Source organism: Mirounga angustirostris, unplaced genomic scaffold, assembly GCF_029215605.1.
Source record: "Mirounga angustirostris isolate CCGP_5_RB_7025 unplaced genomic scaffold, mMirAng1.0.hap1 SCAF_17, whole genome shotgun sequence".
NCBI classification, from domain to species: domain Eukaryota; kingdom Metazoa; phylum Chordata; class Mammalia; order Carnivora; family Phocidae; genus Mirounga; species Mirounga angustirostris.
In genome coordinates this window covers 28,680,431-28,695,367 of record NW_026991725.1, presented here as the reverse complement: position 1 = coordinate 28,695,367, position 14,937 = coordinate 28,680,431, and the positions used below count along the sequence as shown (strand labels likewise).

At 35.3% G+C, this 14,937-nt stretch overlaps 1 protein-coding gene across 9 annotated transcripts in view; it reads left to right on the top strand.

Annotated features, from left to right (window-relative positions):
• The window catches only part of GPATCH8 (G-patch domain containing 8), a 118,700-nt gene that overhangs the window by 21,048 nt on the left and 82,715 nt on the right, over positions 1-14,937 (top strand). For 2 of the 9 annotated variants that reach the window (XM_054510786.2, XM_045888774.3), the window contains exons 1-3: positions 8,660-8,740; positions 9,747-9,781; positions 14,920-14,937. Coding sequence is in view for 1 of the 9 variants with exons in the window: in XM_045888771.3 (XP_045744727.1) it covers positions 8,666-8,740 (75 nt within the window). In the remaining 8 variants the exon portion in view is untranslated. Of the gene's footprint in view, positions 1-8,659; positions 8,741-9,746; positions 9,782-14,919 lie in introns of those variants that run through there. The other 7 variants (XM_064582814.1, XM_064582816.1, XM_045888771.3 and 4 more) reach the window with 5 other exon arrangements.

Here is a 14,937-nt window from a genome sequence, read left to right as displayed (position 1 = left end):
TCAGCATTTGGTGTTGTCAGTGTTTTGGATTTTAATTTTTTTTTCAAGATTTTATTTATTTATTAGAGAGACCGCGTGCGTGCACAAACTGGATTGGGGGGGCGGTGGGCCGAGGGAGGGGGAGAAGTAGACTCCCCGCTGAGCACGGAGCCCTACATAGGGCTCAATCCCAGGACCCTGGGATCATTACCCGAGCCGAAGGCAGACACTTAACTGGCTGAGCCACCCAGTGTTTTGGATTTTAGCCATTCTGATTGATATGTAGTGGTATTTCATTTTAATTTGCAATTTCCTAATGATGTATGATGTTGATCATCTTTTTTTATGCTGATTTGCCATCTGTATATTTTCTTTGGTGAGGTATCATTTCAGATCTTTTGCCCAGTTTTAAATTGGGTTCTTTGTTTTTTATTTAATTTTAATAGTTCTTTGTATATTTTGGATAAATTTTTTATCAGACGTAACTTTTGGAAATATTTTCTCCCAATTTGTGGCTTATGTTCTCGTTCTCTTCACAGTGTCTTTTGCAGAGCAGAAGTTTAAAATTTTAACAAAGTCTGACTTATTATTTCTTTCATGACTCATGCCTTTGGTGTTGAATCTAAAAAGTCATCACCAAACCAAGGTCATTTGTTTGCTTTTACTTGGTTTACATGTCATGGAATAAGACTACATTTATTTTGGTGGTAGGTGAAAAGTGTTTTATGCTTCACTCCAAGGATTATTGCCATTGTGGTTAGTATTTTTCTTTTTTAGGAATTGATGGCATATATTTTTGTATTAACAAATTTTAAATGAATTAACCATTTTCTAGAGGCTAAATTTAATTCAGTTTAAAATTGCAAATTTATAAAGTTTTAAACCAAGAAATGACATAAAAGAGTGTCCAAAGTTCTTCATTTTGTAAATGAGTACACAATGGATGCAAAATGTAACATGATTTGTTTGAAGTTATACAGCAAATTAGCAATACCTGTAGGACTTAGAATTGGTGATAACCAGTTTAAATTACTAAGATGAAAGTTTTAATGGTAATTTTTCTTGTGTGAAAAGTACTTTTTTGTTGGTAGGTGCTTCTTATTGTTTGTGACTTGGTATTATAGTCCTAATATTTAAAAGGATAAGTTCTAAGTAAAAAATACAAGCAGTTTTTATACTTTTCAAATGTTGCAACTAATTGGTTGGTCTATTATGGCAAATCAAGCAGATACTCATGTTAAGAAGTAATATCAATTCACTAATTTAGTCATGTTTAGTTGTGGAATATTTCTTTTCAGGCTGTTTAAAGTCCTCTTCTATCACTAAAATCGTATTTTTTTAAAAACACTTATTTGAAAGAGATTGAGAGCATGAGGTGGGGGCGGGAGGGGCAGAGGGAGAGGGAAGAGGCAGACACCCTGCTGATCAGGGAGCCCAATGTGGGGCTCAATCTCAGGACCCTGATCATGACCAGAGCCGAAGGCAAATGCTTAACTGACTGAGCCACCTAGGCACCCGTAAAATCTTATTTAAATTAAAAAAAAAAAAAAATTAAACTTCAGGTGATTATTAGATGTGTTTCTTCAGATATATTTATTAGCTCCTGTCACATTTTCAGAATACCACTTAGTTTTTGTCCACATAAAGAATCTTACACACTTGTAATTAGTGAACTACCTTTTTGATTTTTTTCCTCTCTGTGTAACTTAACCTGTTTCTGTATAGTTTTAAAATTTTTATTGTAACTCCCTGATTGTTTTGTTAATAAAATAGTATTAAACTCTTCCCCTATTGGACATTTGTTTCTAATTTTTTTTAATAAACATTTTTTTTTAAGATTTTATTATTTGACAGAGGGGGACACAAGCAGGGGGAGTGGGAGAGGGAGAAGCAGGCTTCCTGCTGAGCAGGGAACCCGATGTGGGGCTCAATCTCAGGACTCTGGGATCATGACCTGAGCTGAAGGTAGACGCTTAACGATTGAGCTACCCAGGCACCCCTCTAATTTTCTTTTAAGATTTATTTATTTGAGAGAGAAAGTGAGTGAGAGTGTCCCTCGTCGTCCCCCCCCCACCTTACTGGGGGGGAGGGGCAGAGGGAGAGGAAGAGCGCGTCTAAGCAGACTACGCAGGGCTCCATGTCATTACCCGAGATCATGACCTGAGCTGAAACCAAGAGTTGGATGATTAACCGACTGCACCATACAGGCGCCCCTCTAATTTTTTTTTTATATACTAGGGAAGTGCTACAGTGAATATCATCTGCATTTAAAATTTGTAATAGCTATGGAAAATGTGCTATATCCCAGTGTTCTACCTCCTGCCTCTTCCACCTGGAAAAAAAAAATCACAAAGTAGCATACCAGAAAGAACGTGAACTTTATTACTATTTTTTTAAGATTTTATTTATTTGAAAGAGAGTGCACGAGCAGGGGGGAGGGGTAGAGGGAGAGGAAGAAGTAGACTCCCCACTGAGCAGGGAGCCCAGTGTGGGACTTAATCCCAGGACCCCAGGATCATGACCTGAGCCCAAGGCAGACGCTTAACCAACTGAGCTACCCAGATGCCCCAGAACACAAACTTTAAAGTTACAATGACTTGAGTTTAGAATTTGGGCTTCTTTACTTACTGTTTAAGTAATTGAGCAAATTTCTTAAACCCTCTGAATTCTACATCTGAAAATGCAAATAAAGAATGATACCTACCATGTTGGGTCATTGAGAGGATTAATTGAGATCATGCCTGTGAAGCACACAGTTCCTGATACTTATTAATAGGTACTCAAGAGATAGCTGGTACAAATGTACTGTTTAGCAAGACCACAGGAGTAAACTGTTAAAATTGAGTTCTTCTCTGAGCTTTCTTTCCTTAACACTCTCAAATTTAGACTGTGAATTAGTCAAAAACACCAGCAGGGTATTTTTATTTTTTATTTATTTGTTATTATTTTTAAAGATTTTATTCATTTGAGAGAGAGAAAGTGTGTGCTCACAAGCAGCAGGGAGAGGCAGAGAGAGAGGCAGAAGCAGACTCCCGGCTGAGCTGGGAGCCAGACATGGTACTTGATCCCAGGCCCTGGAGATCATGACCCAAGCCGAAGGCAGATACCCAAGCAACTGAGCCACCCAGGTGCCCCAGTATTTTTATTTTTTAATGTGTAAATTTGTTGGTTTCGTTGAAGAGATCATTTGGTTATAACTTATTTATTTTTTAATTTTATTATGTTAATCACCATACATTACATCGTTAGTTTTTGATGTAGTGTTCCATGATTCATTGTTTGCGTATAACACCCAGTGCTCCATTCAATACGTGCCCTCTTTAATACCCATTACCAGGCTAACCCATCGCCCCACCCCCCTCCCCCATTTGGTTGTAATTTTTAAGTTTCTGAGTCCAGATGGTTTGGTGTTTTTCACTTAATTTTTTCTATCTAAACTGGTTTTGTTTTGTTTAGATTTTATTTATTTGTCAGAGAACAAGCAGGGGGAGTGGCAAGCAGAGGGAGAAGCAGGCTCCTTGCTGAGCAAGGACCCAAGCATCCCATAAACTGATTATTTTTTTTAATTGAAATTTATTAAAGTTGGTATTACATTGTGAATGATTGGTAGATGCCTTTTTGTTTGTTTTTATATAGTCACCCTCTCAGCAGCAAAAGAGCAACTCTGGTGTCAATAATTGAGAAGACTGGCAAAAAAAATTAGCTTGTGGTCTTTATGTCTGATGTATATGCTTTTTTTTTTTTTAAAGATATTTTATTTATTTGCAAGAGAAAGAATGAGACAGCATGAGAGGGAGGAGGGTCAGAGGGAGAAGCAGACTCCCCGCTGAGCAGGGAGCCCGATGCGGGACTCCATCCCGGGACTCCAGGATCATGACCTGAGCCGAAGGCAGTCGCCTAACCAACTGAGCCACCCAGGCGCCCTGATGTATATGCTTTTTTAAAAAAGTTTCAAATGTCCAAACAAATCATGATTTTATTTTGTTTTTATATTTCAACACTTAAAAATGAAAATTATATATATTTTTGAATCAACACCACTTTAAAATTTTAAAATAATTTCATCAGAAATTTATTTTGAATGGTGCTGATTAAGCATTCAAAGAGAAACAGAATGGTTGTGATTTTCATTAGAGTATTTGAGTCTTAGGGTATTAAGTATAAAATTCAAAAGGAAAAAATATGCAGTTAAAAACGGCCTTCATTGCATCTCTTGTCCCCTTAGGCACTCAATTCTCTCAGAGGTAATCTCTAGTATCAGCTTCTAGATGTATTCTAGAGTTGTCTATGCATGTTTTTTAGTTTATTCATTTACTTTTAAAGATTTTTTATTTATTTGAGGGAGAATGAGAGAGAGAGAAAGAGCACCAGCTGGGGTGGGGGGAGCAGAGGGAGAGGGAGAAGCAGACTCCATGCTGAGCAGGGAGCCAGACATGGGCTCGATTCCTGGACCCCTGGATCATGACCTGAGCCAAAGGCAGACACTTAACCAACTGAGCCACCCAGGCACTCCAATTTGTTTTATTTTAATTTAATAAATTATACCGTAAACTTTTATTTTTAAAGATTTTATTCATTTTAGAGATAGAGAGTGTGAGCAGGGGGCGGAGCAGAGGGAGAAGGACACTCTGCACTGAGCATAGGGCCTGATGCAGGGCTCTGTTCCACCACCCAGAGATCATCACCTGAGGCAAAATCAAGAGTCTGGATGTTCAACCAACTGAGCCACCCAGGCGCCCCTGACTTTTATTTCGATGTATAGTTCTATGAATTTTAACACATGTATAGATTCATGTAACCACCATCAAAACATCTTTACACAACAGATTTTAAATGTTTTTAATGAGGGCGCCTGGGTGGCTCAGATGGTTAAGCGTCTGCCTTCGGCTCAGGTCATGATCCCGGGGTCCTGGGATCGAGTTCCGCATCGGGCTCCCTGCTCAGCAGGGAGCCTGCTTCTCCCTCTGCCTCTCTGTCTCTTATGAATAAATAAATAAAAATCTTAAAAAAAAATGTTTTTAATGCTTAAATATTTTAAGGGGGGAGATGTAGAAATACTGGCTTTTTCTGTTCCTTTTCATTAAAAAAAATTAAAGTGTAATGAAGGTATAGTGAAATTCACTCATGTGAGTGTTCAGTTCCTTTGAGTTTTAACAAAATATCGTGTAACCACCAACACAATCGTATATAGCTCCTGGCAACCACTGATCAGTTTTCTTTTCTCTGGTTTTGCCTATTACAGAATGCCTTTAAATGGAATTATACAATAACTTTTTGAGTATGGCTTCTTTCACTTAGCATAGTGTATTTGAGATTCATCCATGTTATTGCTTATATGAGTAGTTTGTTTCTTTTTATTGGTGAGTTCAGTGGTTCATTGCGTGTACCATAGTATTTTAATCTGTTTCCCAATTGAGGGACATTTGATTAGTTTCCAGACATTTACAAGACAGGATTTTGTGTGTACATAAATTTTTCCTTTTACTTGGGTAAATACCTGGGGACAGTATTGATGGATTGTTTGTTAAATGTGTGTTTATTTTTTTAAGATTTTATTTGAGAGACAGAAACAGCAGGGGGAGGAGCAGAGGGGGAGGGAGAGGGAAAAGCAGACTCCTTGCTGAGTGTGGAGCCCCTGGGGGGCTTTGTCCCATGACCCTGAGATCCTGACCTGAGCCGAAACTAAGAGTCCAAACCAAGAGTTGGCTGCTTAACCGGCTGAGCTACCCCAGGTGCTATAGTGTGTGTTTAATTTTTTTTTAATGTTTCACTCTGTCAAATAAATAAAATCTTTTTTTATGTAAGAAACTGCCAAACTTTTCTAAAATGGCTGTACCATTTTACATTCCCACCCACCATCTGTGAGAGTTCCCAAGCAATTTTAGCAGCACTTAATATTGTTTCTTTTTCTTTAAGCCATTTTAATAGATGTGTAGTGGTATCACCTTGTGGCTTTAGTTTGTATTTCCCTAATGATTAATGATGTTGAGTGTTTATTTACTATCTATATGTCATCTTTGGTGACGTGTGTTTAAATCTTTTGCCTGCTTTAAAATTGGGTTTTCTTATTACTGTATTTTGAAAGTTCTTTGTGTATTTTGGATATATAAGTCCTTTATCAGGTATGAGAGTTGTGAATACTTTCTCCCAGTCCAGTTTTTCAATTTTTTTTCTTTTACAGATTGTGCTTTTGGCAGTGTAGCTTAAGAAACCTTTGTCTAGCCCAAGGACACAGAGATTTTGTCCTATATATTTTCTTCTAGAAACTTTACAATTTTAGGTTTTACATTTACGTTTGCGATATGTTTTGGGTTATTTTTTTTTACTACGGTGTGCAGTATGGGTTGAGGCTCATCTTTTATTTTACATATGGATACTGAGTTCTAGCACCATTTATTGAAAATACTATTATTTCTCTATGGAGTTGTCTTTGCACCTTTGTTGAAGATCAGTTAATAATAAAAGGATGGGTCTTTTTCTGGACTCAAACTGTGTTATTAATCCTGTTTTGTATTGTGTCTGATAGATCCAGAATTATTTGAAAACTTAGCTGGCTGTGTTTAGAAATTTGTTAAGCATCTCATTTGGAACCTGTTGTTTGTAATCTACAGAAGAATTTTCTAAAATGCCTAAGTCTGGGGCACCTGGCTGGCTCATTTGGTAGAGCACGCAACTCTTGATCTCAGGATTGTAAGTTTGAGCCCCACGTTGGGTATAGAGATTAATTAAAAAATAAATAAAATCTTTAAATGATTTTAAGTCTACAGATGAAAGGATTTTGCTAATGATTCATTATCTATTTGGAAAATTTTGAGTAATTTCTTGTGCAGTAAGGATGAACTAGAATGGCTTTTCCTAGATGTCCATATTCTTTTTTGTAGTTACTTGGTAGTTCTCTCATAATATCTGCAAGTGTTTGTGCTTTTATTATATCATCTTTGATAGTGATAAATTTGGGGGCAGTTCTCTTTTGATTTAAAACATGGTTGTCCTAAGTTACTCTAAAGTCACTTACAAAATAGTATGCAATTATTGTTGATAGGATGAGATTTTATCTTTAAATCATATAGAGCTGTGGAGTGAAAGAATTACTAGATTTAGTGGGACATTGTTCTATAATGTGAGGTTTTTTAGTTACTCTAAGTATTTGGATGTTTATTATTTGGGAATTTTGAAGCACTTTGCAATTAACACCTTGTAAGTAACTTTCAAATCATTTAAATGTTGCTTTATAAGTTAAAAGAAGAGCCAAGTATTAATTTTAAAGAGATTGTTGTACAGAATATTGTAGATAAATCCTTTCAGGGTTTATAGCTATTTTTTTCATTTTTAGTATTTGTTGATGATTGCTTTTCCTCATTCTTGGAATGCCTGATCTTCAGTTTTTAGGATTTGCTTTTCTTCTTTGGAAAACCCATACCTGTTACTCCTTTCTTTTGGATAGACTCTACTGCACAATTTTATTTTTTATTTTTATCATTTTTATTGTAAAATACAATATAAAAGTACCATTTTAAGTATTTTAAGGTATACAGTTCAGTGGCATTAAGTACATTAACAATGTTGTATGACCATTATCACCACCACTGTCTAATTCCAGAATTTTTTTACCACTACCACACAATTTTAGCACCTAATTGTTCTCTAATGTTTAGCCACCGTTATTTTTAGGGTTATAAAAGATAAATAAGATTTAGTGTTGTTCTTAAGGACTTTATAGTCTGATGAGGGAAACAAGTAACCTAGTGTTAGTGATACAGTGTGGCAGATTATATGTTTTAGATCTGTATCATTAAGTTTTATTTATTCAGCTAAAATTTTACCTTGAAAAAGTAAAGTAACTTTTTGTTAACTTAACATTCAAGTTAGTTCTGAATTAATGTAGGCTCTTTAGTCTTTTGGTTTAGGTCAGTTCAGGACTCACAAATCATCGTGCCCTCTTTTGTAACAAAAAGGGACCCAGAAAATTGGTATTCTGATTTAAAGCCAAATTATGAGCTCTTCTTTTCTAATGGATCAGGGAGATCAGAGAAAACCATGATTAGAGAGAACTTCCTAGTTGTCTGCACCTATCCTCAGTTGAACTGTTTTGACTTACTCTAGTTGCAGTGACTGCTTGCTTGATTATAGTCAAATATGGCATTATACAGACATGTTTATCTCTCTTGGCAGATCATTTGAGGAAAAGCTGTATTTGGAATAATGTGTCAAGAGATTGTGTTTTCGAATTCCTTGAAGCTTGGGAGTTAGCACTTAATTTAAAGTTGAATGCTTTAGCAGTTTTGTTAAAAGCAATGTTATCAACATTGGACAATATTGTAATATAGGGTTTTTTCCCATCATTTGTTTTCTTTAGTACAAGATTGTTTATGAAAACATAGATCTTTGTTTTTAAGATCCTGCAGTCTTCATAATGTAGTCCATCTGAGAAGTTGCTGATAATCCCAAATGCTTTTGATAGTATTTTAGTTAGCAATTTCAGTGTTTGCTATAGGAAGAATTCATATTACTAGGCCTAGACTCCTCTAATAAATTATTTTTATAGATTTAGAACAATCTGAATTTGTGGCACAATTTGTTTACTGAAAAAGAATGAAAAGTTGAAAATAATCCCTAGTTTAATTAGATTACTAATAATTTTGGCATTTATTACTTTTGAAAAATAACTGTAGTCTTGTTTTTTCAGGGTAATCACTTTGATCAGTATGAAGAAGGACATTTGGAAATTGAACAAGCATCACTTGACAAGCCTATAGAATCGGTAAGATGATCAGTGCTTAATTTTGGGTCATAGTTAGTTAGGTAGTGTTTGTGTGACACTTGATGTGAATGAATTTAAACTTAATAATTTACAGTACAATTTAGAACTTTTGTTTTGCATGCCCTACAATAATCAAATAGAGTTTGGGATGTAATCTAATATTTAATATTTTGGGAAATCAGTCTGAAAAATCTAGAAACAAGTTAGAATTTGATGGAAAAATATCATGTTGGCCCATACTGAAATTCTGTTAAAGATAGCAAGTTAAAGTTTAGTGTTTTTTGTAAATTGAATAAAGGAGTAAAATGTATTTTGATCCTTTAAAAGCTTCACCTTTCTTGGGCAACGCAATCACATGTGAAATGTTCCATTATTAATAGTTAAGGACTAATATATTTACCAGACACTTGTGAAAAACGACAAATTTGGTAGCTTAAGTAGATGTCTGGTTTTTGTGAAAAGCTGATTCTTTCTATCTCTTTACATGGCTTAGTTTTGGATATTGATATAAAGTAATAGAACAAGGAGATTTATTTTCCTGACTTAATTTTTTTTAAAAATCTTAATTTTTAAACATTATTTTCATTTTGAAAAGCCCTTTATTTTTAAATTACACAGTTCATTGTTAAAATGTCTAAACTTGTCAGTATTGTCAGTATTTAATATTTGTGCTTAAGTGTACATATTTTAATAAGGGTTTCAGTGAGTTATTGGTAAACTTGAGCGAAAATGATCAAAGAGGAAATCTTAATCTTTATAGCAGTCAAGACATCTCCCCTGTCCTTTTAAGAAACACTAGCTTTTCCTCCTCCCTCAGGAAAATAAGGCAGTATAGAGAGAACAGATATTTTAACTCTAGCTTTTATTTCCAAAACTGTAACATAGTAAAGGATCAACATATATTTATGTTCCTAATTAGGTTGGTGTTGTGTGTGTGTTTGTGTGTGTGTTTAGATGTTTACGGAAATTTACACAACTTGGGGTGTTCGACATTTTTCTTCCACAGCAGTTGGCCCATATTAGCTAAGCAGCCATGATCTGGTTTGTATTGCACGGTCTGCCTTTTTTTAATTTCTTCTCTAGGGTTTCTTTCTCCCCCACCTCCCCTTCTTATTTCTGTTCTTCTGGTCCAGTGAACACTGCATATAGTACCTTCTGTCTTAATGTGCTGGCATGATGCTAGACTTAGGCATGGCAGTAATTGATGACGCATGTGATAATGCTGCAGAGGGAGAATTCATATCTGATATTGTGCTGAAAGCCCAGTCTTGTGTTTTGATTTGAGGATAAAATGCCAAGTCCACATTGCTAAGTTAAAAATCACTGAAGTTTGTGCTTTGTTCTGTATCATCTTGGGAATTATCACAAGGCAGAATTTTACAAGGAAGTCTGTAAGCTAGCTAGATTAGTATTTTGTACTTGAAAAATAATTTAATTTTTCCATTTTATTTAAATGTTTCTTTGGGTCGTAGTTTAAGAACAGATAACTATCAGAAGCAAGACCCAAGTACCATATCTACAAGGTACATGGCTAATATTCTTAAATAAGCTATAATTCTGTGGGTACTCTGACTCAACAGTAGTAGGAAATTTAATTAGACTAAATTTGCGGCTTAGTATTCCTTATTACTATACTCAATAAAGATTTTTTAAAAAACTCTAATATTTAACATTTCTAAAGCATTTTAGGGCCACATTTTAAAGTTTTTGGAAAATTCCTTCCTTTGGTGTGTGAGGCGCTAATACTCTTTTTCCTCTCACACTGTCCAGGATTTTTTCCAGCATATGTCATAGGAAGAATTCTGTCAGAAGACAGTCTGACTGAGTAATCCTTGTTGAGTAATCTCAGAGAGTAGGAGTGGAATTGATATATGCTCTATTTATTGAATAGTGTTATCTTCTCCACTTAAAATAATGGTATCGTAATCAGACAGGATATTTAATTTTTTTAATAAATAAGTGTATGTTCAGAGATACATATTAATAAATTATACTTCTAATGAAAATTTACTCCTGAAACAAATAAGTACTGATGTGGTAGTTTAGGTAGTAGGAGGAGGAGCTTCTTAATCTACATTGTGTTAGATAGAAGTGGGAACACACAACAGGAGGGATTTTATTTCTCTTACCAAATCACCTGGGGACAAATTGAAAGTTTTTAAAGAAAGGTTTTAAAGAAACTTTTGCTAAAACAATTGGCATGAAAGTTGGTAGTGTGGTATCAATTCCCCTCTTCCCCTCTCCCCCCCCCCCCCCACAAAAGGAAGTGCCCTATCGCCTAAGGAATGCCCACCAAATAAGTATATTTTAGTTACATGGCTGGCTGGCTGGCTATATTGAACTTTCTTGTTCTTAGGGGGAAATGGCATTGCTTCTCACACAGAGTCTCTGCTGAATTAAAATCTTTCTCTGCAGCAATATCTATTGAGAGGTGCTGACTGTTTTGCTACAGCATGCAACTCAAAAGTGGCTGGAAATATGCAGCTTTGGGAGTCTACAGATCATTGCAGGAGCTAAAGGTCTAGTCATTTTTTTTTTTTAAAACAAAGGTAATCTGCAGCAGCTGGTAACCGTGGAAGTCTCTGCACAGGTTTGTGCCAAGAAATATGCCTGTGTGAAGGGTTATTGTGAGTATAGGATTAAGGTCCTTTCCTTTGGTAATAGGGTAAATTTGTTGCAAACCGGCAAGATGGGGAATGAAATACAAAGACTCAATAATGCATTATGCTTTTAGTAAACTTGTGAAGCCTAGATTTGTTAGTTTGATGATACAGGTATTTCCCTTTCAATCAGGAAGTGTGGAAAACACCTCACCAGCATTTATAAAGTATTTCATAATCTTTGTTAAAAAGTTTTATTTCCCCTGCTTTATTTCAACCAACCAGGTATCTTTCAATGAAATTTTTGGTCAGGAATAAAACTTTGTTCTAAGAAAATTATGAAAGAATTGCCAGACAGCTTGATTATCTGAATTCAGAGAAGATGGAAAATATTAATGTTTTACCTTTATTACAAAAAAAACTTTTTAGGACTTGAATTTTAAGTTACTGCTTAGTGATTTTTTAAGTCCCAACCATTATAATTACATGCTCTACATTTTTAATAAGGATAAAATACTTAGAAAACAAAACTTAATCTAAAGCCATAGCTCAGTCTAGAGTTCCAAGAACTGGTTGGTGTGATTTAGGATATATGGTTTTTTATGACCTTCGTCATCGATATGACAAATGAGATGGGGGCATGATTGTAAGCTATACAGAAGACAAAATACCTGCATCATAGTAAAATATGTTGTCACAGTTGCAGTTGGAAGTAAAACTACCATCAGCCATTAGTTGGTCTTTGTTTTACCTAATAAAAATCTCGTCTTTATAGTTCTTAGGTTGACTGAGCAGTTTTAAAAAATTAATGTAAGTTTTCAAACTCCAGTTGCTGATGTTTACTTTGCTCATGTAGGGATTTAGAAGTATATGTATAATTGAGTTTTGTCATGTTGCATATCTGTTTAGATCTGTGGACTCCACTAGTTCCAAACTGTAACTATAAGACTGCTGATTTGACATTTAGCAGTGACCATATGTGGACTGCACTATAAATAATGTGCTTCTTGGAGCTGAATGGTGTAGCATTACTATATGGCTTTTCTCTCTAGTCTTCATTGTGTCATCTGTAGTGAGCTATAGATTTTTTGTTTCGGGAATTTTTACAACTTGTTGTTTGCATGGGTTCACCTAGTAGCATTTGGTTTTTGCTTATAGAGTCTTTTAATACACAATCAGCAAAGCTTACAATCCACTCAAGAGACTTAACTGTTTTTGTCACTGTTGAAAATGGACTAAATGGTGTAAATTGAATGTGGCTGTCAACTAAAAGAAAATTGAGTGTGGAGTTAATATTCATCCAGTCACTGACATACTTGTAGTATAGTTTTCTCTTGAGACATGATACTCTATTTCCTGCTATAAAAACTAGAATCAGCCTCTTATAATAAAGTAAATTTTTCTCTGTGTTTTGGCAGGGTCCCATTATACAGATTGGTGGTGCTGTGGCCAAAATGGTCATTGTTACTATGATGGAATATAGCTTTATGGAGCAGAGAAAATTTCTTGGGAAAAGTTTCTACTTGATAGTTAATAAATACAAGTGTTGAGGAATGGCTGAAACAATAATGAGGTTTTTTGTTGTTTTTGTTTTTTCTGGTATTGTGTTTCAGCATGTTGATAGTTTATAATACTTAACATTTCTTGCTTTCAGAGATCTTCCCATTTAAAAATTATATTCTCCTTTCTTACACATATAATAGAAGGGAACAAAGGGTAAAAATATAACATATTAGTTATATAGAAAATAGAAAAGAAAAAAGGCCAACTGAGGTAATAGGTGTAAAAAAGTTTGGGTTTTCAGTTCAGTTTCATGGTTTGACCAGAATTAAGAAATTCATGCCTAACCAAAGAAAATTCCACACTGCCACCATTTTGGTCTTGCGCACAGAGAGGAACAAATAGCTTGTGGGAACTCTTATGAATTAAGTGGAAAACCAGTTTTTTTGCCTGACTCCCTTGGGCAAAGGTCAGTTGCTTTATCAGTTAATTTAAAATTAGTATTTGCCTTGGGGTGCCTGGCAGGCTCAGTTGATAGAACGTACAGCTCTTGATCTTGGGGTCATAAGCTTGAGCCCCACGTTAGGGGTAGATTTTACTTAAATAGGTAGGTAGGTAGGTAGGTAGGTAGGTAGGTAGAATTTTCCTGCAGTTCTTGCATGTGCATTTAATTTATAAACAGCCTGTCATTGTCATGCCCCTTTGTTGGTTAAAAACCAGTGTTAAAAAAGAAAAAATTTTCTATTAATTTTGGTTCTATGACATTATAATTAAACCTCAAATTACATATTTTATTTTAAAATAAAAAACTGAAAGATTTTTTTTTTTTTAAAGGTTTTATTTATTTGACAGAGAGAAAGACAGCCAGAGAGGGAACACAAGCAGGGGGAGTGGGAGAGGGAGAAGCAGGCTTCCCGCGGAGCAGGGAGCCTGATGCGGGGCTCGATCCCAGGACTCTGGGATCATGACCTGAGCCGAAGGCAGACGCTTAACGACTGAGCCACCCAGGCGCCCCAAACTGAAAGATTTTTTAGTCACTACTGTAGTGACTGAAATAGTAAAGCGTTACTACTTTAGGAGTAAATTTAGTGCTCATTGCCCTTGTTACGTCTAGATCACCTGTTTGGGCTTTAAATTACTTACTCCAGTTTATTGCTATAAATAACATCCATAGGAATAATTAGCAAAATCACAACTCCAGATAGAGAGAGGAGATTATTATTTTCACAGGTTTACGAGTGAGTCCCTTATTCTTTCACAGTGAATGTTCAATGAACATTTTGATCATTTCAGAGATAGCAAGTCTGCTTTGTTCTACTTTGTTATGAGGTATTTTGGTTTGTCTTCCTTGTGCTATCCATCATCCCTAAGCCTATTCGATTTTTGACAAGTGTTTATAAAACTTTTTTTTCTTTTTTTGGTAGGAAAAGGGACCATACTGAATACTAGTCCTTTCTGCAGAGTCACAGAGCTGCCTTTTTCCCTCCAAAAGCAGGTAGTCTGGAATGATAGGAAAGGTCCAGATTTTCTGTATTAGTCATTCACTTAATCTAGGAGGTTGGTAAGGGGAAGAGGTTCTGGGAGAGGTATGTCCATTGTTTCTGTTGCCTTTGTTATAATCGTAAGGACATAGAGTGGCATGGTAATAATTTTAATATAGACCCTTACATTTCATTTCTTATTCATACTTAGGAATATAAATATGATTAAAAAACAGTTCTCACCTAAAGTTTGAGAAATGCCACTATCATTTTGTATCAATAGCTTTTTTTTTTTTTTTGAGGTGACAGCCATCTTGAGTGGTTTTGTAAAAGTGGTGCTAATGTGTATAATCCTAAAGTTTTCTTTTTTCTTCCTCTCCCTTTAACATTTGCTTTTCCTTTCACTGTTGTCAGTCACAACACGCTGCTCTTGAATCTCTCAGCTGGTCTTGACTCGTGAATTTACTTATGCTTTCACTCTTTAATAAATACATTAATTGCAAGCAGTGAATTGAAAACAAGACAAAAAAAAAAAAAACGACCATTAGTGATTGGACAGTTTCTTACTTTGTGTTACATTTAACTGTTCTTTTGACAGCCCAGTTTTTAAAGCCAG